The sequence below is a fragment of the Bombina bombina genome, chromosome 3 (genome assembly GCF_027579735.1).
Source record: "Bombina bombina isolate aBomBom1 chromosome 3, aBomBom1.pri, whole genome shotgun sequence".
Classification (NCBI taxonomy): domain Eukaryota; kingdom Metazoa; phylum Chordata; class Amphibia; order Anura; family Bombinatoridae; genus Bombina; species Bombina bombina.
This window is the reverse complement of record NC_069501.1, coordinates 600,222,963-600,245,479: the sequence shown is the minus strand read 5'-3', so window position 1 is coordinate 600,245,479 and position 22,517 is coordinate 600,222,963. Positions and strand designations below refer to the sequence as shown.

At 35.4% G+C, this 22,517-nt stretch overlaps 1 protein-coding gene across 1 annotated transcript in view; it reads left to right on the top strand.

The window, feature by feature from the left end:
• Nucleotides 1-22,517, top strand: part of RUNX3 (RUNX family transcription factor 3) — a 362,381-nt gene that overhangs the window by 287,500 nt on the left and 52,364 nt on the right. Inside the window, exons 3-4 of the mRNA XM_053707197.1 lie at nucleotides 2,413-2,569; nucleotides 14,851-14,955. Coding sequence (XP_053563172.1) covers nucleotides 2,413-2,569; nucleotides 14,851-14,955 — 262 coding nt within the window. The remainder of the gene's footprint in view (nucleotides 1-2,412; nucleotides 2,570-14,850; nucleotides 14,956-22,517) is intronic.

Sequence of the window (22,517 nt, the reverse complement as noted above, 5' to 3'; positions counted from 1 at the left end):
GGTATTTGTGCTAAAATAACATTGATTTCTTTTATTCATATTTTATATTTTTATATTCATATTTTTTGTAACAGTGTCACATTTCAGAGGTATTTTTGTAGACATTTAGAATAAACTATAAAAAAATAATATTTACAGTAACAGCTTCAACATTCGAAAGCAGCTGTTATTATTTACACTTCAAATATATTTTTCTATAAAAATGTGGTTAAACTTTTCTTCCTCTTAAGCACTTTTGTCGAGACCTTCGTGTGACACAAATAATTGAATTTGTATATGTTCATGACACCACTAAAGTTCCACTAATGTAATAGAATGAGAGGAAAGAATACTGTGATCCAGATTTGTCCAACCTAAGAGCTGTGGGGCCACAGTGTGGCCCTCCTGTTGTTTTATTTGACCTTTCACCTCACTAAGTTAAATATTTTGTGTATCTGAACCAGGGATGATTTTTTCAGTTCTTTCATCTTATCATAACAGCAAATATGTGAACATGTAGGATACAGAAAGTTAAAGGGGACACTAAAATACATCAATAAGTATTTTTATCAATTAGATATTAATTCCAATGCAAAGCAAAGTGATATATTGTATTTTGAGCTTTGCTCTTTTGAAGGAAGTTTCTTTATATATAATTACTTTTTTATCATTTGTTTCATTTAGAAATAGTTCTACATTTAGCTTAAGTTGGCTCATGCAAAAAACACTGCAATACCTGCTTTACACTGTTAGTATATACAGGTAATATTACTACCACTAACACCTTATAATTTGCAGTCAAAGAGTAGTTTGTGATCTTTTGAAACTACAGGCCTAACTCTGAATGTCACTATAAGCTGAGTGCTGTGACACCGCAACACTTCCAATCCCAACACCTTAGCTTACAATCACTGAAATATATTTATCACTTTGCCAAATAAAATATGTATATAAGTAACTAATTATGCTGTTAGGATTTTTTTTTTTTTTAAACTATTGGTTAGATGACGTATTTTTGTGAAACATCCTTGTTCAACCAATTGAATGATAAAGTAAAAAATGCTTAAAAAATACATATAAATATGCTTATTAAATGAATGTTACATCATATACACAGATTTATATAAATTAATTAATAGCTCTTATAATTAAATTAATTAATAGGTCTTATAATTAATTAATTAATTTGCATAACCAATAAGAAAAGCATAACTTAAGTACTGTAGCAGAACATATTATCATTTGAAGTAGTTATACATACTAATATATATACACAGACACACACACGCATATATGTGTGTGTGTGTACATTTCTACTATATATATATGTATATATATATATATATATATATATATATATATATATATATACAAAATATACAAATATAAAGAAGTAGATGCTTTATGTTGTCTAAAAAAAATCATAGATGAGTGTCTGTGATTTACAATTATGATTTGGTAACATTATCCAGTTTATAAAATCATTAAAAGGTCAATCACAACCAGTTATTCTTTCATCTCTTTTAAAGAAATGTTAACTTGTAATACAGTTCTGTATTAATATATGTTTCTGAAAGCTAAAGAACTTTTGCATAGATTATGAATAGAAAATAGATAGAAACTATTATTGTATTGTCTTTTATATATATATATATATATATATATATATATATATATATATAAAAATTGTATAATTCATATAGAAAACTATGTGAAATGACAGAGGAATAGTAATACAATGCATTTGTGCTTATACATGCACAATGAGAGACTGTGACAGAGAATAAAGGATATCTAGAGAGGAAAGAAAGAAATATAAGGTATTGATTAGAGAAAAAAGCAAGAAAAAGGAAAAGTTAAGGGAACCCAAAATTCAAAATTAAACTTTCATTAATCAAGTAAAGCATGCAGTTTAAAAAAACTTTCAAATTTACTTTCATTATCAAGATGTGTATAAATGTTCTTTATAAGACTTTCTGAGGCACCAGCTCACATAGTATATATATACAAGGGGCAGGCAAAGTGAAAATAACTTTCAAATTCAAAGTGTCATTGCATTGCCTTTTTATTATGCATTTGCTAATTTTACAAGTCTACTCTAAGAAAAATGTTGTTAGTCCATAATTTGTTTAGACACATATTTCTCCATAAAAAAAAACTCTTAGCTGCAATAATGCCAGATGAGGGAATTCTGACCCTGTGTTTGTTGTATCCAAACAAAGTAATGAGGTATATGAGGCACATATGATAACCAGCAGCTCCTAATAGTATGGAGGGCGTAGTGTCAGCCTAGTAGCAAGTGGAATTGTATTGATTGACAGAATGAACGAAGGTGGAGTTATGAACCACTCAGCTGCGTAACATAATATTATAACGAGGCATTTCATCTTTTGAAGACCACATCTCACCTGCCTCTCTCTTTCGTCTATAAAGGTTGTGGCTTTGGGTGATGTTCCTGATGGGACAGTAGTTACAGTTATGGCTGGAAATGATGAGAACTATTCAGCAGAACTCAGAAACGCCTCCGCTGTCATGAAAAACCAAGTGGCCAGATTCAATGACCTCCGATTTGTTGGAAGAAGTGGAAGAGGTGAATACAAGTTTTAAATGTATTTAGTATTTAGAAATTAGGTTTTCTGAGATCATTAGTTCCATTAGTTCATTGTTTTCAGATAGAACATACAATTTTAAACAGCTTTCCAATTTACTTCTCTTACCAAATTCTCTTAGTTTTCTTACTATTCCTTGTTGAAAACCAGGAAGGTAAGTTCAGGCGTGTGCATGTGTGTGGAGCACTATATGGCAGCCGTTTTGCAACAATGTTATACATTTGCAAGATAACAGATAAGATGGCAGCACTATTTCCTGTCATGCAGTGCTCTATACATGTCTACCTATCTAGATATTTCTTCAACAAAGAATAACATGAGAACAACAGAAATTTGATAATAGAAGTAAATTAGAAACTTTTTAAAAAAGTATACTCTATCTGAATAATGAAAGAAAAAAATTGGATTTCATGTCTCTTTAAACACTGGGGGGGACCCAAAAAACTTGTATGTTTATCTCATTTAACTACATTGTGGAAAATTAGTGCTGATTGAAAAATAGTTTGTCCACTACTATAAAAAAATGTTGCTTATTATAGGACTGGTATAAGCAATTTGTGGAATTTAAAAGGAGCTGATGTTACTAAATTTAGGCAGAGTAACAAGCACAGGTTTTACACAAAAGCAAAATAAATAATGTTTATTGCCAAGCATTTTTTCTTTACCGTAAATAATTACGCACAATTTTAAAGTGTTTAATTTATTTTATTGTCCCTTTACATGAGTACTTTAAGGGGTATGAAACCGTGCTTCGTTATTAAAAAATATGTTAAATCAAAGAAAACATATAAAGAAACATACTGTGTTAAAAACAGCAATAAATGACTTTAACATTTAGTGTGATAAGGGCACTACCACTATATAAAAGTTAAGGTCTACTGTCACATGACTGAGTGGAGCTAGTGCTGGTGTCTCCTAGCAACCAAGCAAAGTCACTCATTTGCCTTCCTGTAGAGACCACAGCCCCCTTGTGAGACTGTGAGAGGAAGTAATGCACTCTGCAAAAATTAAGTAAAAAAAAAAGAAATAAAAAGTAAACTCCTTTAACAAATTATGAAGTGAACATACAATTTCTATGTATAAACCACTTCTTACTGCCTTTTTTATTACAACATAGAAACAGACTGTTTTATATATCTTTAAAATCACAACCCAATAGTTAAAGTAGCAAGACACACAATAAAGTGGCAAACAATTCTGCATCAATCCAGTTTAGGAGCATTAAACTATACTAATTATTTTCATGCATATAAAAGCATACTATTTAAACATATTAAAGGGACATAATACTCATATGCTAAATCACTTGAAACTGATGCAGTATAACTGTAAAAAGCTGACAGGAAAATATCACCTGAGCATCTCTATGTAAAAAAGGAAGATATTTTACCTCACAACTTCCTCAGCTCAGCAGAGTAAATTCTGTGTAAAAAGTTATACTCAGCTGCTGCCCAGCTGCAGGTAAAAAAAAAATAAAAAAAAAAATGAAGAAATGAACAGCAGCCAATCAGCATCAACAGTGCTAAGGTCATGAACTATTTTACTGTGATCTCATGAGATTTGACTTAACTCTCATGAGATTTCATAGTAAACTTCCTTAAACTGAATCGGGAAATAAGATGAGTGTGCACGAAGCTCACTCCCTTAGCTGTCCCGGGACAGACATACTGATTTGCTGCTTAAAGTCCTTTACAATGGGATGTGGCTACTGAGGAACTTTTGAGGTAAAATATCTTTCTTTTTTTACATAGAGATGTTTAGGTGATATTTTCTAGTCAGCTTTTTACAGCTATGCTGCATCACTTTCAAGTGTTTCAACATTTGGGTATCATGGCCCTTTAAGCTAACAAGAAGTACATGTCTGTGTACAACTGGGCTTGAAGGAGGGTTTGTTAGTGGATTATTTGCAGAGCTTACACTTCTCTGTTGGAAGGCAGTGACACATTTAACAAGCATAAAAAAAGTTTATTTTATATAATAATATTATATTTATTATTTATCAAAATTACCTCTTTTAGATACAACAAAGAAAAAAAATGACTTTAAAATGTCCCTTTCAATTATTTAGTTCCACCTTAAACCTTGACAGCCTCCTATACTTCTCATATGTTGTGAAGTGCCATATCAGACAGGCATGAATAAATAAATAAATAAATAAATAAATAAATATATCAACTTATCTTAACATCAGAAACTAAATATTTTGTTTAAAGGGACAGTCTACACCAGAATGTCTATTGTTTAAAAAGATAGACAATCCCTTTATTACCCATTCCCCAGTTTTCAAAAAAAAATTACAAATGTATTTTAAAATAAGATTCATTTAATGCATACAGGTATCATATAAGTATAACCATGCATGGTAAATAAAATATGTGTATTATCCGTATACATACACACGTATACGATAGCTAACTGATGACAACTGTTTGAGAAATCTACAAATGAAAAATGATAAAGTGGTATAACGCAGCATTACTTAGGATGAACATAGCTTTTAATAGTTTTATTACTAGATTCACTATGGATTATCAGTGTATAATCAGTATGATAATACACAACTGAACGTACACTATTACTGTCTCTTGAGTTTGACATAGTGGGTTCTATTCATAAAAAGCCAACTCTCAGGTTGACTTCTTTAAACAAACTGGCTAGAAACAGTTGTCTGAAGTCAGTCATACTCTGTCACTTTAACTTAGTTTTAGGTCAACCTATTCTGACACAATTGACTTGTATAAAAATGAAAACAACGTTGGCTGATTGGAAAAACAGGTAAGTCTGTCAGTCTTGTAAACTGACAAGTCAAAAGTATAAACTGATTGACTTCAAGTGTTTTTTATATTATGTAACTTATTTGCTTCTTGAAATTTTTTTATTTTATTTGATAGTCAGTATAATTTATCTAAGGTACATTAAACACTAAATAGACTTCATGCACCTCCCTCTAATTATAGGTGCTGTCATGTTGGAATTTAGGGGCAGATTATCTAAACCTCGCCAGATCAGACGTGATTTTTCATGCTGGCCCTTGCAGGGGCTGCCGTGATGGAATTATTGTAAAAAAGGGGCAGTTCCTGCGAGTGGCGAGATGGCTCCTATATAAAGTAATGGAGGTCCATTTATCATTGTGCGGACGGACATGATCCGCTATAGTTCTTGTAAACTGCTGGTGCAATACCTCCCCCTGCAGATTCGCGGCCAATTGGCCGCTAGCAGAGGGTGTCAATCAGTCTGATCGTACATGATCAGGTGGATTGCTATACGCTGCCTAAGAGGTGGCGTATGAGTTAAGGAACATCGGTCTTAAGACCGCTGCTACTTAACTCCTGTTTCCGGTGAGCCTGAAGGCTCGCTCGGAAACAAGGGGAACAGGGGCCATTCGGCCCTTGCTAAATAAACCCCAAAGACTTTGCTGGAAAGGAACAGTTTGCTACATTGAGTGAAGTTATCGTATGCATGTGTTTTTCTTTTAGGATATTAAGTACTTTGAGTGTTTTGAGAAAAGCTTGCCACCTTCTACTGGTGAGAAAAAAAACAGTGAGAACTGCAGGCACAAATCTTTACAAAATTACACTGGGATTTGAGAGACAATTTCATATACGCCCCTGGAACTCCCATCTTCAGCCCATTTTGCGCAAAAACAACAATTACACTGTGTATTTTGTACTTATGAGTACAAATTGTTATTTTTTTTTACATCCAGAGCACTTAAATTACGATTTACACTGTACATATTTAATGATTTATTTCTGTGTAATTTTACATTCAAATTTTTTTTTTGATAAAATACGATTTTTGGTGAACAATTTTGTTACTATTTTTGATACACCTTAACCTTAATACATTTTTATCTGCATATTATGTGAATGGGTCAATTTTTTGTTTTCTATGATTTTTAAATAACGTATTTCATTGTGCACTTTTGTAATGTATGCATCTCCTTACCATACAAACATGCAGTATACACCCTCTTAGCAAGACACCCTGTTTTCAGGGTAAAGAGTGGCTCTATACAATTCCACCAGGGAAAAAGAAGGGCTGGCGATCATTGTTATAAAATCTCACCAGCCCAAAGAGGTTTAGAGAATCGGCCCCTAAGGTTACAATATCTAAAGAAGGGTTACTGCACATGTGCAAACACATCAGCACTGGAATGCAATAAAAGGTAAATTCCAACATGGCGGCATCCATGACTAGCAAGAGGCAGGGAATAATCCCAATACTATGCATAGAAAATGTATTTAGGACCAGATTATAAGTGGAGTGCAAAATATTGCCTCCGCAAAATCGATATTTGCACTCCACATTGTAATAGCAGCACACGCAAATGTGCGCTGGTATAACAAGTTAGGTGCAATGTGAACATGACCTCGCATTCGCATTGCACGAAAGCGTTACGCTCATGAGAGCGTGCTTCCATAGGCTCCAATGGGAGCCTCTTTCTTATGCCGTGAGACATGGCATGAGAACTAGCGCAGTGAAGGGGGTAAGTGGAGCAGCGATGGGCAGCAATTTTAAATATATATGTATATGAATACATATATATTTTTTTTTTTCCAAACACCTTACACTCGCCAACTTTAACCATTTATAACTGCCTTATGCAGTTACTTTATTAATAAAGATTAACCCCTTAATGACCAAGGACGTGCAGGGTACGTCCTCAAAAAAAAGGCAGTTAACGCCTGAGGACGTACCCTGCACGTCCTCGGTGTGGAAAGCAGCTGGAAGCGATCCTGCTCGCTTCCAGCTGCTTTCCGGTTATTGCAGTGATGCCTCGATATGGAGGCATCCTGCAATAACCGTTTTAAGCCATCCGGTGCAGAGAGAGCCACTCTGTGGCCCTCTCTGCACCGGAGATCGGTAGCTTACATCGTTGGTGGGTGGGAGCCGGACCGGGAGGCGGGTGGCGGCCATCGATGGCCCTAGTGGTGTGGAGGGGGGGCGGGATCGTGGGCGGGGATGCCGGGGGCGCGCACTGACGCGCGCACGTGCACGGGAGGGTGGGGGCGGGCGCGTGCACGGGGAGGGAGCGGGTGGGAACCGCTACACACAGAAAAAAAAGTGTAGCAAAATGGAACAAAATTGCATACAAAATAAAACAAATTGGATAAAAAAGAAATCCGTTAGGTGGTGGGGGTTGGTCTGTGGGGAGGGGGAAGCTACACTACAGAAAAAACGGGCAAAAAGTAAAAAAACACCATATTTTTTTGCAAACTGGGTACTGGCAGACAGCTGCCAGTACCCAAGATGGCCCCCAATAAGGCAGAGGGGAGGGTTAGAGATCGGTTTTGGGGGGGATCAGGGAGGTTGGGGGCTAAGGGGGGGATCCTACACAGTAGCATATGTAAATATGCTGACAAAAAAGTTTATTATTTTTAAAAACCCTTTTATTTTAGTACTGGCATACTTTCTGCCAGTACTTAAGATGGCGGGGACAATTGTGGGGTGGGGGAGGGAAGGGAGCTGTTTGGGAGGGATCAGGGGGTGGGATGTGTCAGGTGGGAGGCTGATCTCTACACTAAAGCTAAAATTAACCCTGCAAGCTCCCTAATTAACCCCTTCACTGCTAGCCATAATACACGTGTGAGGCGCAGCAGCATTTAGCGGCCTTCTAATTACCAGAAAGCAACGCCAAAGTCATATATGTCTGCTATTTCTGAACAAAGGGGATCCCAGAGAAGCGTTTACAACCATTTGTGCCATAATTGCACAAGCTGTTTGTAAATGATTTCATTGAGAAACCTAAAATTGTGAAACTTTTTACGTTTTTTTAAATTTGATCGCATTTGGCGGTGAAATGGCGGCATGAAATATACCAAAATGGGCCTAGATCAATACTTGGGGTCGTCTACTACACTACACTAAAGCTAAAATTAACCCTACAAGCTCCCTAAATGCTCCCTAATTAACCCCTTAACTGCTGGGCATAATACACGTGTGGTGCGCAGTGGCATTTAGCGGCCTTCTAATTACCAAAAAGCAACGCCAAAGCCATATATGCCTGCAATTTCTGAACAAAGGGGATCCCAGAGAAGAATTTACAACCATTTATGCCATAATTGCACAAGCTGTTTGTAAATAATTTCAGTGAGAAACTGAAAGTTTGTGAAAAAGTGAACAATTTTTTGTATTTGATCGCATTTGGCGGTGAAATGGTGGTATGAAATATACCAAAATTGACGTAGATCAATACTTTGGGATGTCTACTAAAAAAATATATATACATGTCAAGGGATATTCAGGGATTCCTGAAAGATATTAGTGTTCTAACGTAACTAGCGCTAATTTTGAAAAAAATGGTTTGGAAATAGCAAAGTGCTACTTGTATTTATGGCCCTATAACTTGCAAAAAAAGCAAAGAACATGTAAACATTGGGTATTTCTAAACTCAGGACAAAATTTAGAAACTATTTAGCATGGGTGTTTTTTGGTGGTTGTAGATATGTAACAGATTTTGGGGGTCAAAGTTAGAAAAAGTGTGTTTTTTTCCATTTTTTCCTCATATTTTATAATTTTTTTTATAGTAAATTATAAAATATGATGAAAATAATGGTATCTTTAGAAAGTGCATTTAATGGCGAGAAAAACGGTATATAATATGTGTGGGTACAGTAAATGAGTAAGAGGAAAATTACAGCTAAACACAAACACCGCAAAAATGTAAAAATAGCCTTGGTCCCAAACGGACAGAAAATGGAAAAGTGCTGTGGTCATTAAGGGGTTAAAGGGACAGTCTACACTAGCATTTTTGTTGTTTTAAAAGATAGATAATCCCTTTATTACCCATTCGCCAGTTTTGCATAACCAACACAGAGGACTTTTAACCTCTGTGATTATCTTGTATCTAAGCCTCTGCAAACTGCCCCTTAATTTCAGTTCTTTTGAAAGACTTGTAGTTTAGCCAATCAGTGCCTGCTCCCAGATAACTTCACGTGCACGAGCACAGTGTTATCTATATGAAATATGTGAGCTAACACCATCTAGTGGTGAAAAACTGTTAAAATGCAATCTGAAAAAGGTAGCCTTCAAGGTCTAAGAAATTAGCATATGAACCTCCTAGGTTAAGCTTTCAACTAAGAATACCAAGAGAACAAAGCAAAATTGGTGATAAAAGTAAATTGGAAAATTGTTTAAAATTACATGCCCTATCTGAATCATGAAAGTTTATTTTGGACTAGACTGTCCCTTTAATAGACTAAAATTTGGAAGCAATTGGGGGACATTTAGAAGAGAGGTCTGACTTCTGTTTAATTTTTGGAGTGCTAATTGCTGTTGAGAGCTTGCGGTAGCAATAACCAGCCACTTGTAATGGCTGGTTATTTATTGTGAGCCTGCAAACGGGCGAATTAGCCCATTTGCAGGCGTGCAATATATTAGTGCTCAACTTGTAATCTAACTCTTATTGTTTAATCTCCTTTTAAATTAGGGTACTTTTAAACATTTGAAAGGGGTTCTGTTTGTATTTTAATCATTTTATTTAGTGATGTAGATAGACCTTATTAATGTTTGACACGTGAATGTCATAAACATTTACACTTGAGACTTGATAGATTCTTGGTAGACCCAGGGTGCTGAACCAAAAATGGGCCGGCTGCTAAGTTTATATTTCTGCTTTTTCAAATAAAAAATTTGGGTTCAGTATCCATTTAAAGAACAGCTGACATCAGATGTTCATATAACTTAACAAAACACTTATTTGGTGCCTACTGTGTGATTGGCACTATTTGAAAATACTTTAAAAAAAATCATTTTACAAGTGGTTAGTTTAAAAACATGAAAAGTATAACAAATAAAATTCCTAAACCCAAAACTTCTTGATTTTAGTTTTAAAGGGTCAAGTCAAAATTAATCTTTCATGATTCATATAGGGCATGCAATTTTAAACAATTTTCCAAATTACTTTTGTAATCAAATTTGCTTTGTTCTCTTGGTATTCTTTGTTTAAAGCGAAACCTAGGTAGGCTCAAACTGATGTCGAAGCCATTGAAGGCCACCTCTGTTCTCAGTGTATTTTGACAGTTTTTCACAGTTAGACACTGCTAATTCATGTGTGCCATATCGACAACATTGTACTCACTTCCGTGGAGTTATTTATGAGACAGCACCGATTGGCTAAAATGCTAGTCTTTAAATAAAAAAAAAAAGTTAAGGGGCAGTCTGCAGAGGCTTAGCTACAAGGTAATCACAGAGGGAAAAAGTATAATAATATAAACTATACTATAAAACAAATAATTGAAATAACTTTAACTTAAAACAGATAAATGAAATAACTTTAGTATCTTTGTTTATTTTTATTAAACATAATTAATTATGATAGAGACATTAAACTATAAAGATGATAATATGCATTATAAAAAATACTATTTAAGTATGTTGAAAATATTTTTATTTTTTTTGGCTTATTACATTAAAGTTATACAAACTGATTTTATAAAAGGGGGAAACAGGAAGTGCGTACAGGTGGCCCTCAGTTTACGCCAGTTCAATTTGCGCCGTTTCAGAATAACAACCTTTTTTTTCAGTCATGTGACTGCTATTGAAAAGCTTTGGAAAGTACTAATTAAAATAGCCAGTAGGTGGAGCTGTCCGCTTGTTTTGCAGCAAAGTTATGAAACTTAACAGCCTTAAATTGATCTGTGTACACAGATCAGACCAGATCTATTGAGCAAAATTTAGCAGGCACTTCCCTATTAACTTCCTGTCCAGCAGCTTGAAGTGAGGGTGCCTAACTGCTTATTAATCACTGCAGATTGAAATGCATAGAATAGGTGCAGACCCAATATTATCTAACATGCTAACAATGCAGAGAACTGATTGCAGAAAAATGCAAGTAAAAAAACGTTTATAGTTTGATGATGATGCAGTCTGTTGTGTAATTATTTTATTAGGTGATGTTTAGCAAATGTTTTTGTTCATTAAACTTAGTTTTATGATGGTACAATCTATATTATTAGGTTTATAATGCTGTTTAGCATTTAAAGTCTTCATTTCAAAGCTTTAAAAATAATATATTAGGTGTTACTTATGACAATTTTGAGAGGGGCCTGGAACCTAACTCCCTCACTTCCCACTGACTTACATTATAAACTGGGTTTCAATTTACCACGGTTTCGATTTACAACCATTTCTCCTGGAACCTAACCCCGGCGTAAACTGAGGGCTACCTGTATTTGTGTGCAAAGCTTCCCTAACAGCAGAAAGCTCACTAGCTAATAAGGACAACCTAACTGATTCATAGGTGGGCATTTATTTTTTTCAGAACTTTTGCATTAAATTAAATTAAAAGAAAACAAGAAAAGAAAACTTTGCTTTCTCATAAAGGGATATGAAACGCAAAAAAAATATTTTCTGATTCAGACAGAACATACCATTAAATTTTTGATCAAATTTGCTACGTTCCCATGATATTCTGTATTGAAGAGATACCTAGGTATGCAAATGGAGCGCTACATGGTAGGGAATAGTGCTGCCATCTAGTGCTCTTGCAAATGGATAACATTCTTGCAGAACTGCTGCCATATAGTGCTCCAGAAATGGGCCGGCTCCTAAGCTTACATACCTGCTTTTCAACTAAATAGACCAAGAGAATTAAGAAAATTTGATAATAGAAGTAAATTAGAACGTTGTTTAAAATCGCATGCTCTATCTAAATCATGAAAAAAAAAATAGGGTTTCATATACCTTTAAATGTTAATCTGCCATCCATCAAAGCTGTCATTAACACTTTAACTCCCAGAATGGTTTGAGAACATCGCTAAATACTATCTTGATCTCTTACCATCTGCATCCAATTGTAACCTTTGTTTGATACATGTATTTACATCTATTTATACGTGCACATTAATTAAAAACAGTTCTAAGAGAGAATATTCCTGCATGTGATTACTGTTTTCTTGTTATGTTTCAGAAAAGTCAAATAGTTTACATTTATTTTTTATGTTTCCATCCTCTTGTTTAGTTTTCTGAAAGACGCATGTTTTGTTTTCTATCTCTCTCTCTCTCTCTCTCTCTCTCTCTCTCTCTCTCTCTCTCTCTCTCTCTCTCTGTCTCTCTCTTCTCTCTCTCTTTCACATTCTGCACTTAACTGAGTGCACATTTGCAAACGGAAAAAAAAAAACGTTCCTTTTATGAATTAAGCTTTTATTTCTGTAGTTAATTATCCTGTTAGAGTTTTTTCTTTTCATGCTTCCAAAACAAATTTCCATACCGGAATGCTGCATAATTCTAAGTCTGGTCTTTGAACTTTATTTTTTTTTTTTAATGCATTCTGTTTAGTTCAAAACTGTGAAATGAGGGTTTATCTAATTGAAGAGACTGAATGTAGAGCTCACTGTTGAAGTCTTTGAATGTATTTTTAAAGTAAAAGTGAATTCATAGAGATAAATTATAATATTAACATGGAAAGTCCGACTGTTCAATAAAAGAAGAGTTATCTCTTAAGTATGGGGAAAAATCAAATCAAAATCAGTAATGGCCAAGTGGTGGCAAGTGGGACAGCTCCTAAAGATTCACCTTGCAGTCTCCTTCCTTTCCTATGACGCAAGAAAAAAAATCTAAATTTTACCCAAAGAGATCACATATGGTCTGAGATCACATATGGTCTATCTTTCCCAATAAAATTATTACACTCACACTATACCCTGCTCACACAATGCAGATTTGAATACTTGTGGGTTCAACAAAAGTATTAAAAGTACAATTCTTTGTCTTAAAACTAAATACATTTTAATAAGTATAGTACTGACTTTATATTCCGCCTCCCTCTAGTCATGGGTGCTGCCATATTGAACTTTAACTGTATTCTAGTGTTGACGTGTTTGCAAATGTGTAGTAACTCTTCTTCAGATACCTGCAGTGAAACCTAGGTTCCAAAATGGTGGCACTCATAATTAGTGTGAGGTGCATGAAATGTTTTTAGTGTTAAATGTCCCTATAAATCATTAAATCTATGAGTTAGATGAAAGCACTATTCCCCCATTAAAGGGACCCTGAACTCAAAAATATCTGTCATTCATATAAAAACAGCAACATTTATTTATTTGCAAGAAAATAAATGTGAATTAAAAACAATATAAATTTAAAGAGAAACAAATCCAGCTATATTTCCTACTAATGCTCATTGGCTGATAAATACTTCCTGCTAATGTTAATTGGTTGAGAGGTACTTCCTGCTAAATGCTTAAAGGGACACTATACCCAAACATTTTCATTCATGATTAAGGTAAAGAATACAATTTTAAACAACATTCCAATTTACTTCTATTACCTAATTTGCTTCATTCTTTAGATATACTTTAATGAAGAAATAGCAATGCACACGGTGAACCAATCGCAGGAGGCATCTTTGTGCAGCTACCAATCAGCAGCTACTAAGCATATCTAGATATGCTTTTCAGCAAGAAATATCAAGAGAATGAAGCAAATTAGATAATAGAAGTAAATTAGAAAGTTGTTTATAATTGTATGCTCTTTCTAAATCATGAAAGAAAAAAATTGGTTTTCATGTTCCTTTAATGACTATTAGCAGGAAGTACCTATAGGACACTTAGGATTAGCTGGAAGTGCACAACTAATACTGATATAAAATGTTTAACTTTTACTTTATATCTTCAAGAAATAATCCCTACATGTTTAAATGCTGCCATTTCACATTGATGACAAAATAATTATGTGCATATTAGATATACTTTATGTGAGAGTGTAATTTCTTAAAGTGGCATGAGATTATAATATAAAATGCTTAATTATGTGTAGTAAATAATAATTGTGATTTGGCAATGTACTTTCATTATTTATTTTGTCTCATTTTCCTGTAATTTAACACTGAAAATTGTGGATATTTAATTCTTCGAATTGGAAATACATGTTGCAGACTCCATAAGCCTAAGCCTGCTGCATATCTCTCCCTAACTGGTCTCAGCGGACATAAGTTACTGCAAAACAATGCAAGTTGTACTAACAAAATGACAGTGGAAAGGCATGTATTTATGACTATTAAGACTATACATTTGTCTCTGTAAAGGGGTTAAACTCATAGTTAAAGTCAACTCCAGAGTAGCAATGCACTACTGAGGTCTAGCTAAACCTATCTGGTGAGCCAATGACAAGAGACATATGTGTGTAGTCGCCAATCACCAGCCTTTTGTTTGGTATACATGCATACACTGACACATGTATATGTCCTCACACACTAACATTCCTGAAATGCAATTCTATAGAAAATGTATTAATTAATTTTTATGTCTTCTGTTATTAGGAAAAAGTTTCACTTTGACAATCACCATTTTCACAAATCCCACACAAGTTGCTACGTATCACAGAGCCATCAAAGTGACTGTAGATGGACCGCGTGAACCAAGACGTAAGTTGCTTACCCATCTTCATATTGTATGTGTCATATCCCTAATAACACAAGTTATTAATAAACCAGCACACCACATTTTAAGACTATTACTTTAGAAATTAAAAAGTGATTGCTAACCTGCGGCACATACATGTCATGTGCTGTATTTTCAAATACATTTCTCTCATTTTCATTCTCACAATTTTAGAAAGGACTTTAGTTCCCTTGTAATTTCATCAGCAATGCACTTAAAGGGACACACAGCCAATCCATAAGAAACAATTGCTCCTATACTTACCTTTTAAATACTGCAAGAAAGAAGAAAATCTAATCCTAAAGTTCATATAATCAAACAAAATTTAAAGGGATATTAAACAGTGCTCATAAAAACAAATATGTTAAAGTAAATATAAAAACTGTGTAAAAATCAGCAAATAACTTACTTGTTTTCTAGCAAAATTAGCACTTAGAAACTCTCAGGGCTCGATGATTGAAAGCTCTCTGGGCTGGCAAGATTATTAAAGAATGCTTGCCAGTCCTTCTATTTTGATGGTGGAATGATCTAAAGCCACGCTAAGGGGCGTATACTGCATTTTCATAGGAAACGTGCACAACGAAATTCATATTTTAAACATCATACAAAACAAATATTTGAACCATTCACACAAAAATAAGCAGGGAAAAATTGTGTTGTTAAAGTGCATCAAAAATCGTAACAAAATTCTTCACCAAAAATCGTATGTTAACAAAAAAGTAAAATTTGTATGTAATTTACACAGGGATAAATCAAATTAAATATGCACAGCGTAAATCGTAATTGTAGTACACTGGATGTGCAAAAATCACACAGAAATTTGAACTAATAGATACAAAATGCAAAGCGTAATTGTTGTTTTTTCGTAAAATGGGCTGAACATGGGCGTTCCATGGGCGTATTTAAAATTTGTCTCTCTAATCCCAGCGTAATTCTATAAAGATTTTCGTACTGCAGATTTCACAGATTTTACTCGTCAACTTAAAGATGGCAAGCTTTTCTCTAAACACTACGAACACTTATAACCCCAATAGAAAAACAAATGCATACTAAAATATAGACAAATGTAAAATGCTCTATGCAAAAAGCAGCATAATGTGGGTTATATTGGCTGCAGGATTTTAATTTGAATGTGCTCCCCCTGCTCCCTGCTAACTTTGCTCTAAGGAGCGAAGTGTCCCTATCCAGCGAGCTCCAATACTTTTAATAGGAGCCATCTCCCCACTCGCAGGGACTGCCCCTTTTTTACGATCATTGCACCTGGGCAGCCCTGGAAGTGTCAGCGAGAAAAAATAGGTTTGAGCTGGCAAAGATTATATCATGGAGCCCTCAGTGTTGCCCTGTCCCCAGTATGATAAGAGCAGAAAATATTCTGTCAGTTCTGGGTATGAGCAAAGCTTACTTCGTTATCTAGTAGTCTGTTCACTAGCCTAGAAGTTCTATGACATCAGACTAAGATAAACCTTCATACAAAGGCCTCCTTCTCCATGTAGGGCTGTGACAGGAAGCACAAATGTAGTGTAAAAATATAAATAAATAAAAGGTAAAATCCATTTAAATAGATGAATAATACATATTGCAATAATTTCTATTAAAGGGACATTCCTATCAAAATTGAAACATGTTTGCAATATACATGTATTGGCAAAAATGCTTCTAGTAAATGTTATCACTATTTTAGTGTTAAAATTTTTCTCAGCACATGCATGTGAAGCATAGCTAGATATTCTCAAAGCACCAGCAGCATTTTAAATACTGCATCTTCTCAGAGAACCAGTGGGACTTGTATCCTGTCAGCCATTAACAGACTTAAGGCTGTGACACACTGCAAGCGGAGCAGCACGCAGCGTGTAGATGCGGCTGTGCGCGCTCAGTGTGTCCTGCCCTTTCATCTCTGAGCACTCTGCGGCGTCAGGTCGCGTAGCTGAGCGCTCAGAGAGGCTGTGACACACTGCAAGCGATGCAGCACAAGGCGAAGCAGCTGCTTCGCTCCACGACGCATCGCTTCTGAAGTTCAAATATTTTACCTCTGAGCACTCAGCTACACGACCTGATGCAGCAGAGTGCTCAGAGATAAAAAGGCAGGACACACTGAGCACACACAGCCGCATGTATACGATGTGCGCCGCTCCGCTTGCAGTGCGTCACAGCCTTAAATATTTGAACTTCTGAAGCGATGTGACGCGGTGCGAATCAGCTGCTTCACCTTGCGCCGCTTCGCTTGCAGTGCGTCACAGCCTTTAGTCATTACCAGATGTTAAAAGCACCTTAGGCTCTCTGAGCTAGTGCTGTGATTAAAATGCTGGTGCACGCTGCATACTTAAATACACTTTTGAAAAAGCTGTAGCTTTTATTAGAAGCTTTTTTGCTAATACATGTATATTACAATAATTCTTCTATTCAAAACAGAAATGCATCTATGTGGTTTCCAATTTTTTCTGGAATGTCCCTTTAAGTATAAGCAACTGCTTAGTGCTTTTTTTATTACTACAATGAAACACACTGTTTAATATCCCTTTAATCTTAAGTTACTTGTCCTTGTCCATCTCTTTCTCTTCCTTTTTTTTTTTTACCTAGGTTTAAAGCCACATGTTCTGCAATATAAACTATAATACATATATATTTATTGTGAAGATATTTTATTTTCATTAAAATATCCTTTTTCATTTTTGTAAACTTTATATTTAGAAAAATATTTTAGAAAACACACAATATTGAATTATGCAATTTCAGCATTTCTGAAAGGTTGTATGGTCTTACTGTACACATGTGTGTGTATTTATTGTCCACTTGTCCACTAGCCCTGGAAGAGTAAGAAATTGCAGCAGACAAGTAAACATTTTGACTTTCTCCTATTGTTAACCTTGAGTGGACTACTATTTTTTTCCCTGTTGACTAGTAGCTTTTAATCTCTGACTAGTAAACAATAGTGCTATTTGTCCACCCCTGTCAATATATATATATGTATTTATAATTATGTATTTATAACTACAAAATGTGATATTTTACTGTATCAGACTTCAGAAAATAAAATAGAGAATTAAAAAAAAAAAGTGTGAAAACAGATACGCATGCAATCACATTGATGGGAAAAAAATATGAAAATACATTTACACATTTTAGTGTGAAGTGTTGACATACTAGAGCAAACAGGAAAAGAGAAAAAAATATGAATTTCCTGTGAAAAATTTCAATTGCAGTTCTTTATTTGGAAGAACCGGTTTGCTACAGTTTCTCTCCATGTATAAATATTATTTTTATGCAGCATGTATAAGCAACCAAAGCAATTTCCAGATATATTTGTGTATATTTTTTTTGGGGGGGGGGGGGGGGTTAGATAAACTGTTTTTATCTGTAATTTATTAGCATTTAAGATTTTTTTATTTTTTTTTGGAGTTAAGGCTTCTCCAGTAAGAAAGGTAAAAGCAAAACATGTCATATGAAATCAAGGAGAAATAGATATTTTTAACTTAAAGGGTCAACAACAGAATTGTTGTTGTTAAAAAAGATAGATAATCCCTTTATTACCCATTCCCCAGTTTTGCATAACAAACACAGTCATAATACACTTTTTGCCTATGTAATTACCTTTTATGTTTCTATGCCTCTGCAAACTGCCCCCTTATTTAAGTTCTTTTGACAGACTTGCATTTTAGCCAATCAGTGCTTACTCCTAGGTAACTTCACATGCGTGAGCTCAATGTTATCTACATGATACACATGAGCTAACGCCCTCTAGTAGTGAAAAACTGTCAAAATGAATTTATATGAGAGGTGGCCTTCAAGGTCTATGAAATTAGCATATGATCCACCTAGGTTTAGCTTTCAACTAAGAATACCAAGATAACAAAGCAAAATTGGTGATCAAAGTAAATTGGAAAGTTTATTTTGGACTTGACTGTCCCTTTAAACAAATTGGAATCATTATAATTATTGTCAGCATTTTGCTCTAAATTTTAGTGATTATTATACAAGCTTTTACTTCTAAAGTAGGGGTTCTGTGAAAGCAAGCTACTAACTAGCTGTTAATGTAATTCCTTGTGAATTACATACTTAGCTGGTGTTTATTTAGTCCCTTAACGCAAAATGGTGTGTACAGTATATATATATATATATATATATATATATATATATATATATATATATATATATATATATATATATACAGGTAGCCCTCAGTTTACGCCGGGGTTAGGTTCCAGAAGGAATGGTTGTAAATCGAAACCATTGTAAATTGAAACCCAGTTTATAATGTAAGTCAATGGGAAGTGAGGGAGTTAGGTTCCAGGCCCCTCTCAAAATTGTCATAAGTAACACCTAATACATTATTTTGAAGACTTTAAATGCTAAACAGCATTATAAACCTAATAAAATAATCACACAACACAGACTTCACTTGCATTTTTCTGCAAACAGTTCTTTCTATGCATTCCAATCTGGACTGATTTATAGATGGGAAGATCTTGTTCCTTTGAAATCTGCTCGATAGCTCAGGTCTGGTTAAACGGATTAATTTCAGCTTGCATGGCTTTGCTGCAACACAAGCGGACAGCTCCACCTATTGGCTATTTTTATCAATGCACTGCTTCTCAATGCTTTTCAATAGCAGTCACATGACTGGAAAAATTTTTGTTATTCTGAAACAGTGTAAATTGAACCGTTGTAAACCGAGGGCCACCTGTATATATATACAGATAGCCCTCAGTTTACGCCAGGGTTAGGTTCCAGAAGGAATGGTTGTAAATCGAAACCGTTGTAAATTGAAACCCAGTTTATAATGTAAGTCAACGGGAAGTGAGGGAGTTAGGTTCCAGGTCCCTCTCAAAATTGTCATAAGTAACACCTAATACATTATTTTTAAAGCTTTGAAATGAAAACTTTAAATGCTAAACAGCATTATAAACCTAATTAAATAATAACACAACACAGGATATATAATTAAACTAAGTTAAATGAACAAAAACATTTGCTAAACAGCATTATAAACCTAATAAAAAATCACACAACACAGACTTTACTTGCATTTTTCTGCAAACAGTTCTTTCTATGCATTCCAATCTGGACTGATTTATAGAAAGGAAGATCTTGTTCCTTTGAAAGCTGCTCGATAGCTCAAGTCTAGCTAGCAACACTGATTAATTTCAGCCTGCTTGTGTGATTGGCTTGCATATCTTTGCTGCAACACAAGCAGACAGCTCCACCTACTGGCTATTTTAATCAATGCACTGCTTCTCAGTGCTTTTCAATAGCAGTCACATGACTGAAAAAAAGGTTGTTATTCTGAAACAGTGCAAATTTAACCGTTGTAAACCGAGGTGTTTGGATCAGCAATTTTTATTTTGATCTATCAAATAACTGAAGGACATAGTAATATTTCAGTAGTGAAATAAGGTTTATTGGATTAACAGAAAATGTGCAATATGCATCCAAACGAAATTCGACAGGTGCATAAATTTGGGCACCCTTGTCATTTTGTAGATTTGAATACCTGTAACTACCTAGCACTGATTAATTGGAACAAACAATTGGTTTGGTGAGCCCATTAAGCCTTGAACTTCATAGACAGGTGCATCCAATCTTGAGAAAAGGTATTTAAGGTGGCCAAATGCAAGCTGATGTTCTCTTTGACTCTCCTCTGCAGAGTGGCAACATGGGGGCCTCAAAACAACTCTCAAATGACCTGAAAACAAAGATTGTTCAACATTATGGTTTAGGGGAAGGCAACAAAAAGCTATTGCAGAGGTTTAAGCAGTCAGTGTCCACTGTGAGGAACATAGTGAGGAAATGGAAGACCACAGGCACAGTTCTTGTTAAGGCCAGAAGTGGCAGGCCAAGTAAAATATCAGAGAGGCAAAAGGCAAAGGATGGTGAGAACGGTCAAAAACAGCCCACAGACCACCTCCAAAGACTTACAACATCATCTTGCTGCAGATGGTGTCACTGTGCATCGTTCAACAATTCAGCTCACTTTGCACAAGGAGAAGCTGTATGTGAGAATGATGTGGAAGAAGCCTTTTCTGTACACACCCCACAAACAGAGTTACTTAAGGTATGCAAACGCACATTTGGACAAGCCAGCTTCATTTTGGAAGAAGGTGCTGTGGATTGATAAAACAAAGATTAAGTTATTTGGTCATAACAAGGGGTGTTATGCATGGCGGCAAAAAAACACAGCAATCCAAGACAAAGACTTGCTACCCACAGTAAAATGTGGTGGATGTTCCATCATGCTGTGGAGCTGTGTGGCCAGTGCCAGTACTGGGAATCTTGTTAAAGTTGAGGGTTGCATGGATTCCACTCAATATCAGCAGATACTTGAGAATAATGTTGAGGAATCAGTCACAGAGTTGAAGTTACGCCGGGCTGGATATTTCAACAAGACAACGACCCAAAACACTGCTCAAAATCTACTCTGGCATTTATGCAGAGGAACAAGTACAATGTTCTGGAATGGCCATCCCAGTCCTCAGACCTTAATATCATTGAAAATCTGTGGGGTGATTTGAAGCGGGATGTCCATGCTCGGGAACCATCAAACCTAACTGAACTAGAGATGTTTTGCAAGGAGGAATGGTCCAAAATACCTTAATCCAGATTCCAGACACTCATTACAGGCCATAGGAAGCATCTAGAGGCTGTTATTTCTGCTAAAGGAGGCTCTACTATTGATGCAATATTTCTGTTGGAGTTCCCAAATTTATGCACCTGTCTAATTTTGTTTTGATGCATATTGCACATTTTCTGTTAATCCAATAAACCTCATTTCACTACTGAAATATTACTGTGTCCTTCAGTTATTTGATAGATCAAAATGAAATTGCTGATCCAAACATCCAATTATTTATAAATGAAAATCATGGAAATTGTCAGGGGTGCCTAAACCTTTGCATACAATTGTGTATATATATATATATATATATATATATATATATACATACACATCATGCGGTAAGAAGTCCTTCGTACCGCATAATGTATAAAAACATCCTAGCTTCAGGAAGCTACAGCAGCCTCGGCTGTAAAGTGACAGCTGGGAGCTGCTGTTCCTGAGCTGCAGACATCTGTCTACATATGGAAACAGAGCAAGATCGGTGCTCCGGTTCCATGTGAAGGCAGGTGCCAGATCGTTACAGACTGTGAAACGGTCTGTGTCACTGTCTGTAACGATCATCCGTTTGTGCCGTTGGGAGATTTCGGAGGGTGGGCAGCACAGTGGTGGAGGGTGGGAGTAAGTGAGAGGGAGGGGCAGCACCCTACCTACAGAAAAATAGGGAGGGAGGGGACACTACGCTACAGAAAAAGTTGAATCTGGGTAGATCGGGCCCTACATAATAATTGTGGAGAAAGGGGGGAGACCCCAATACTATGGAACAACATAAAAATATAATAAATAAATTATTAAAGAAAAAATCTATTAACTAGGTACTGCTGGCAGCACCTAAGATGGCATACACCATTAGGAGGGAGAGGGTTAGAGAGCTATTTTGGAGGGGGAGATGGGAGGTTAAGGGGGATCCTACACTGCAGAAAAATAAATCAAATGTAT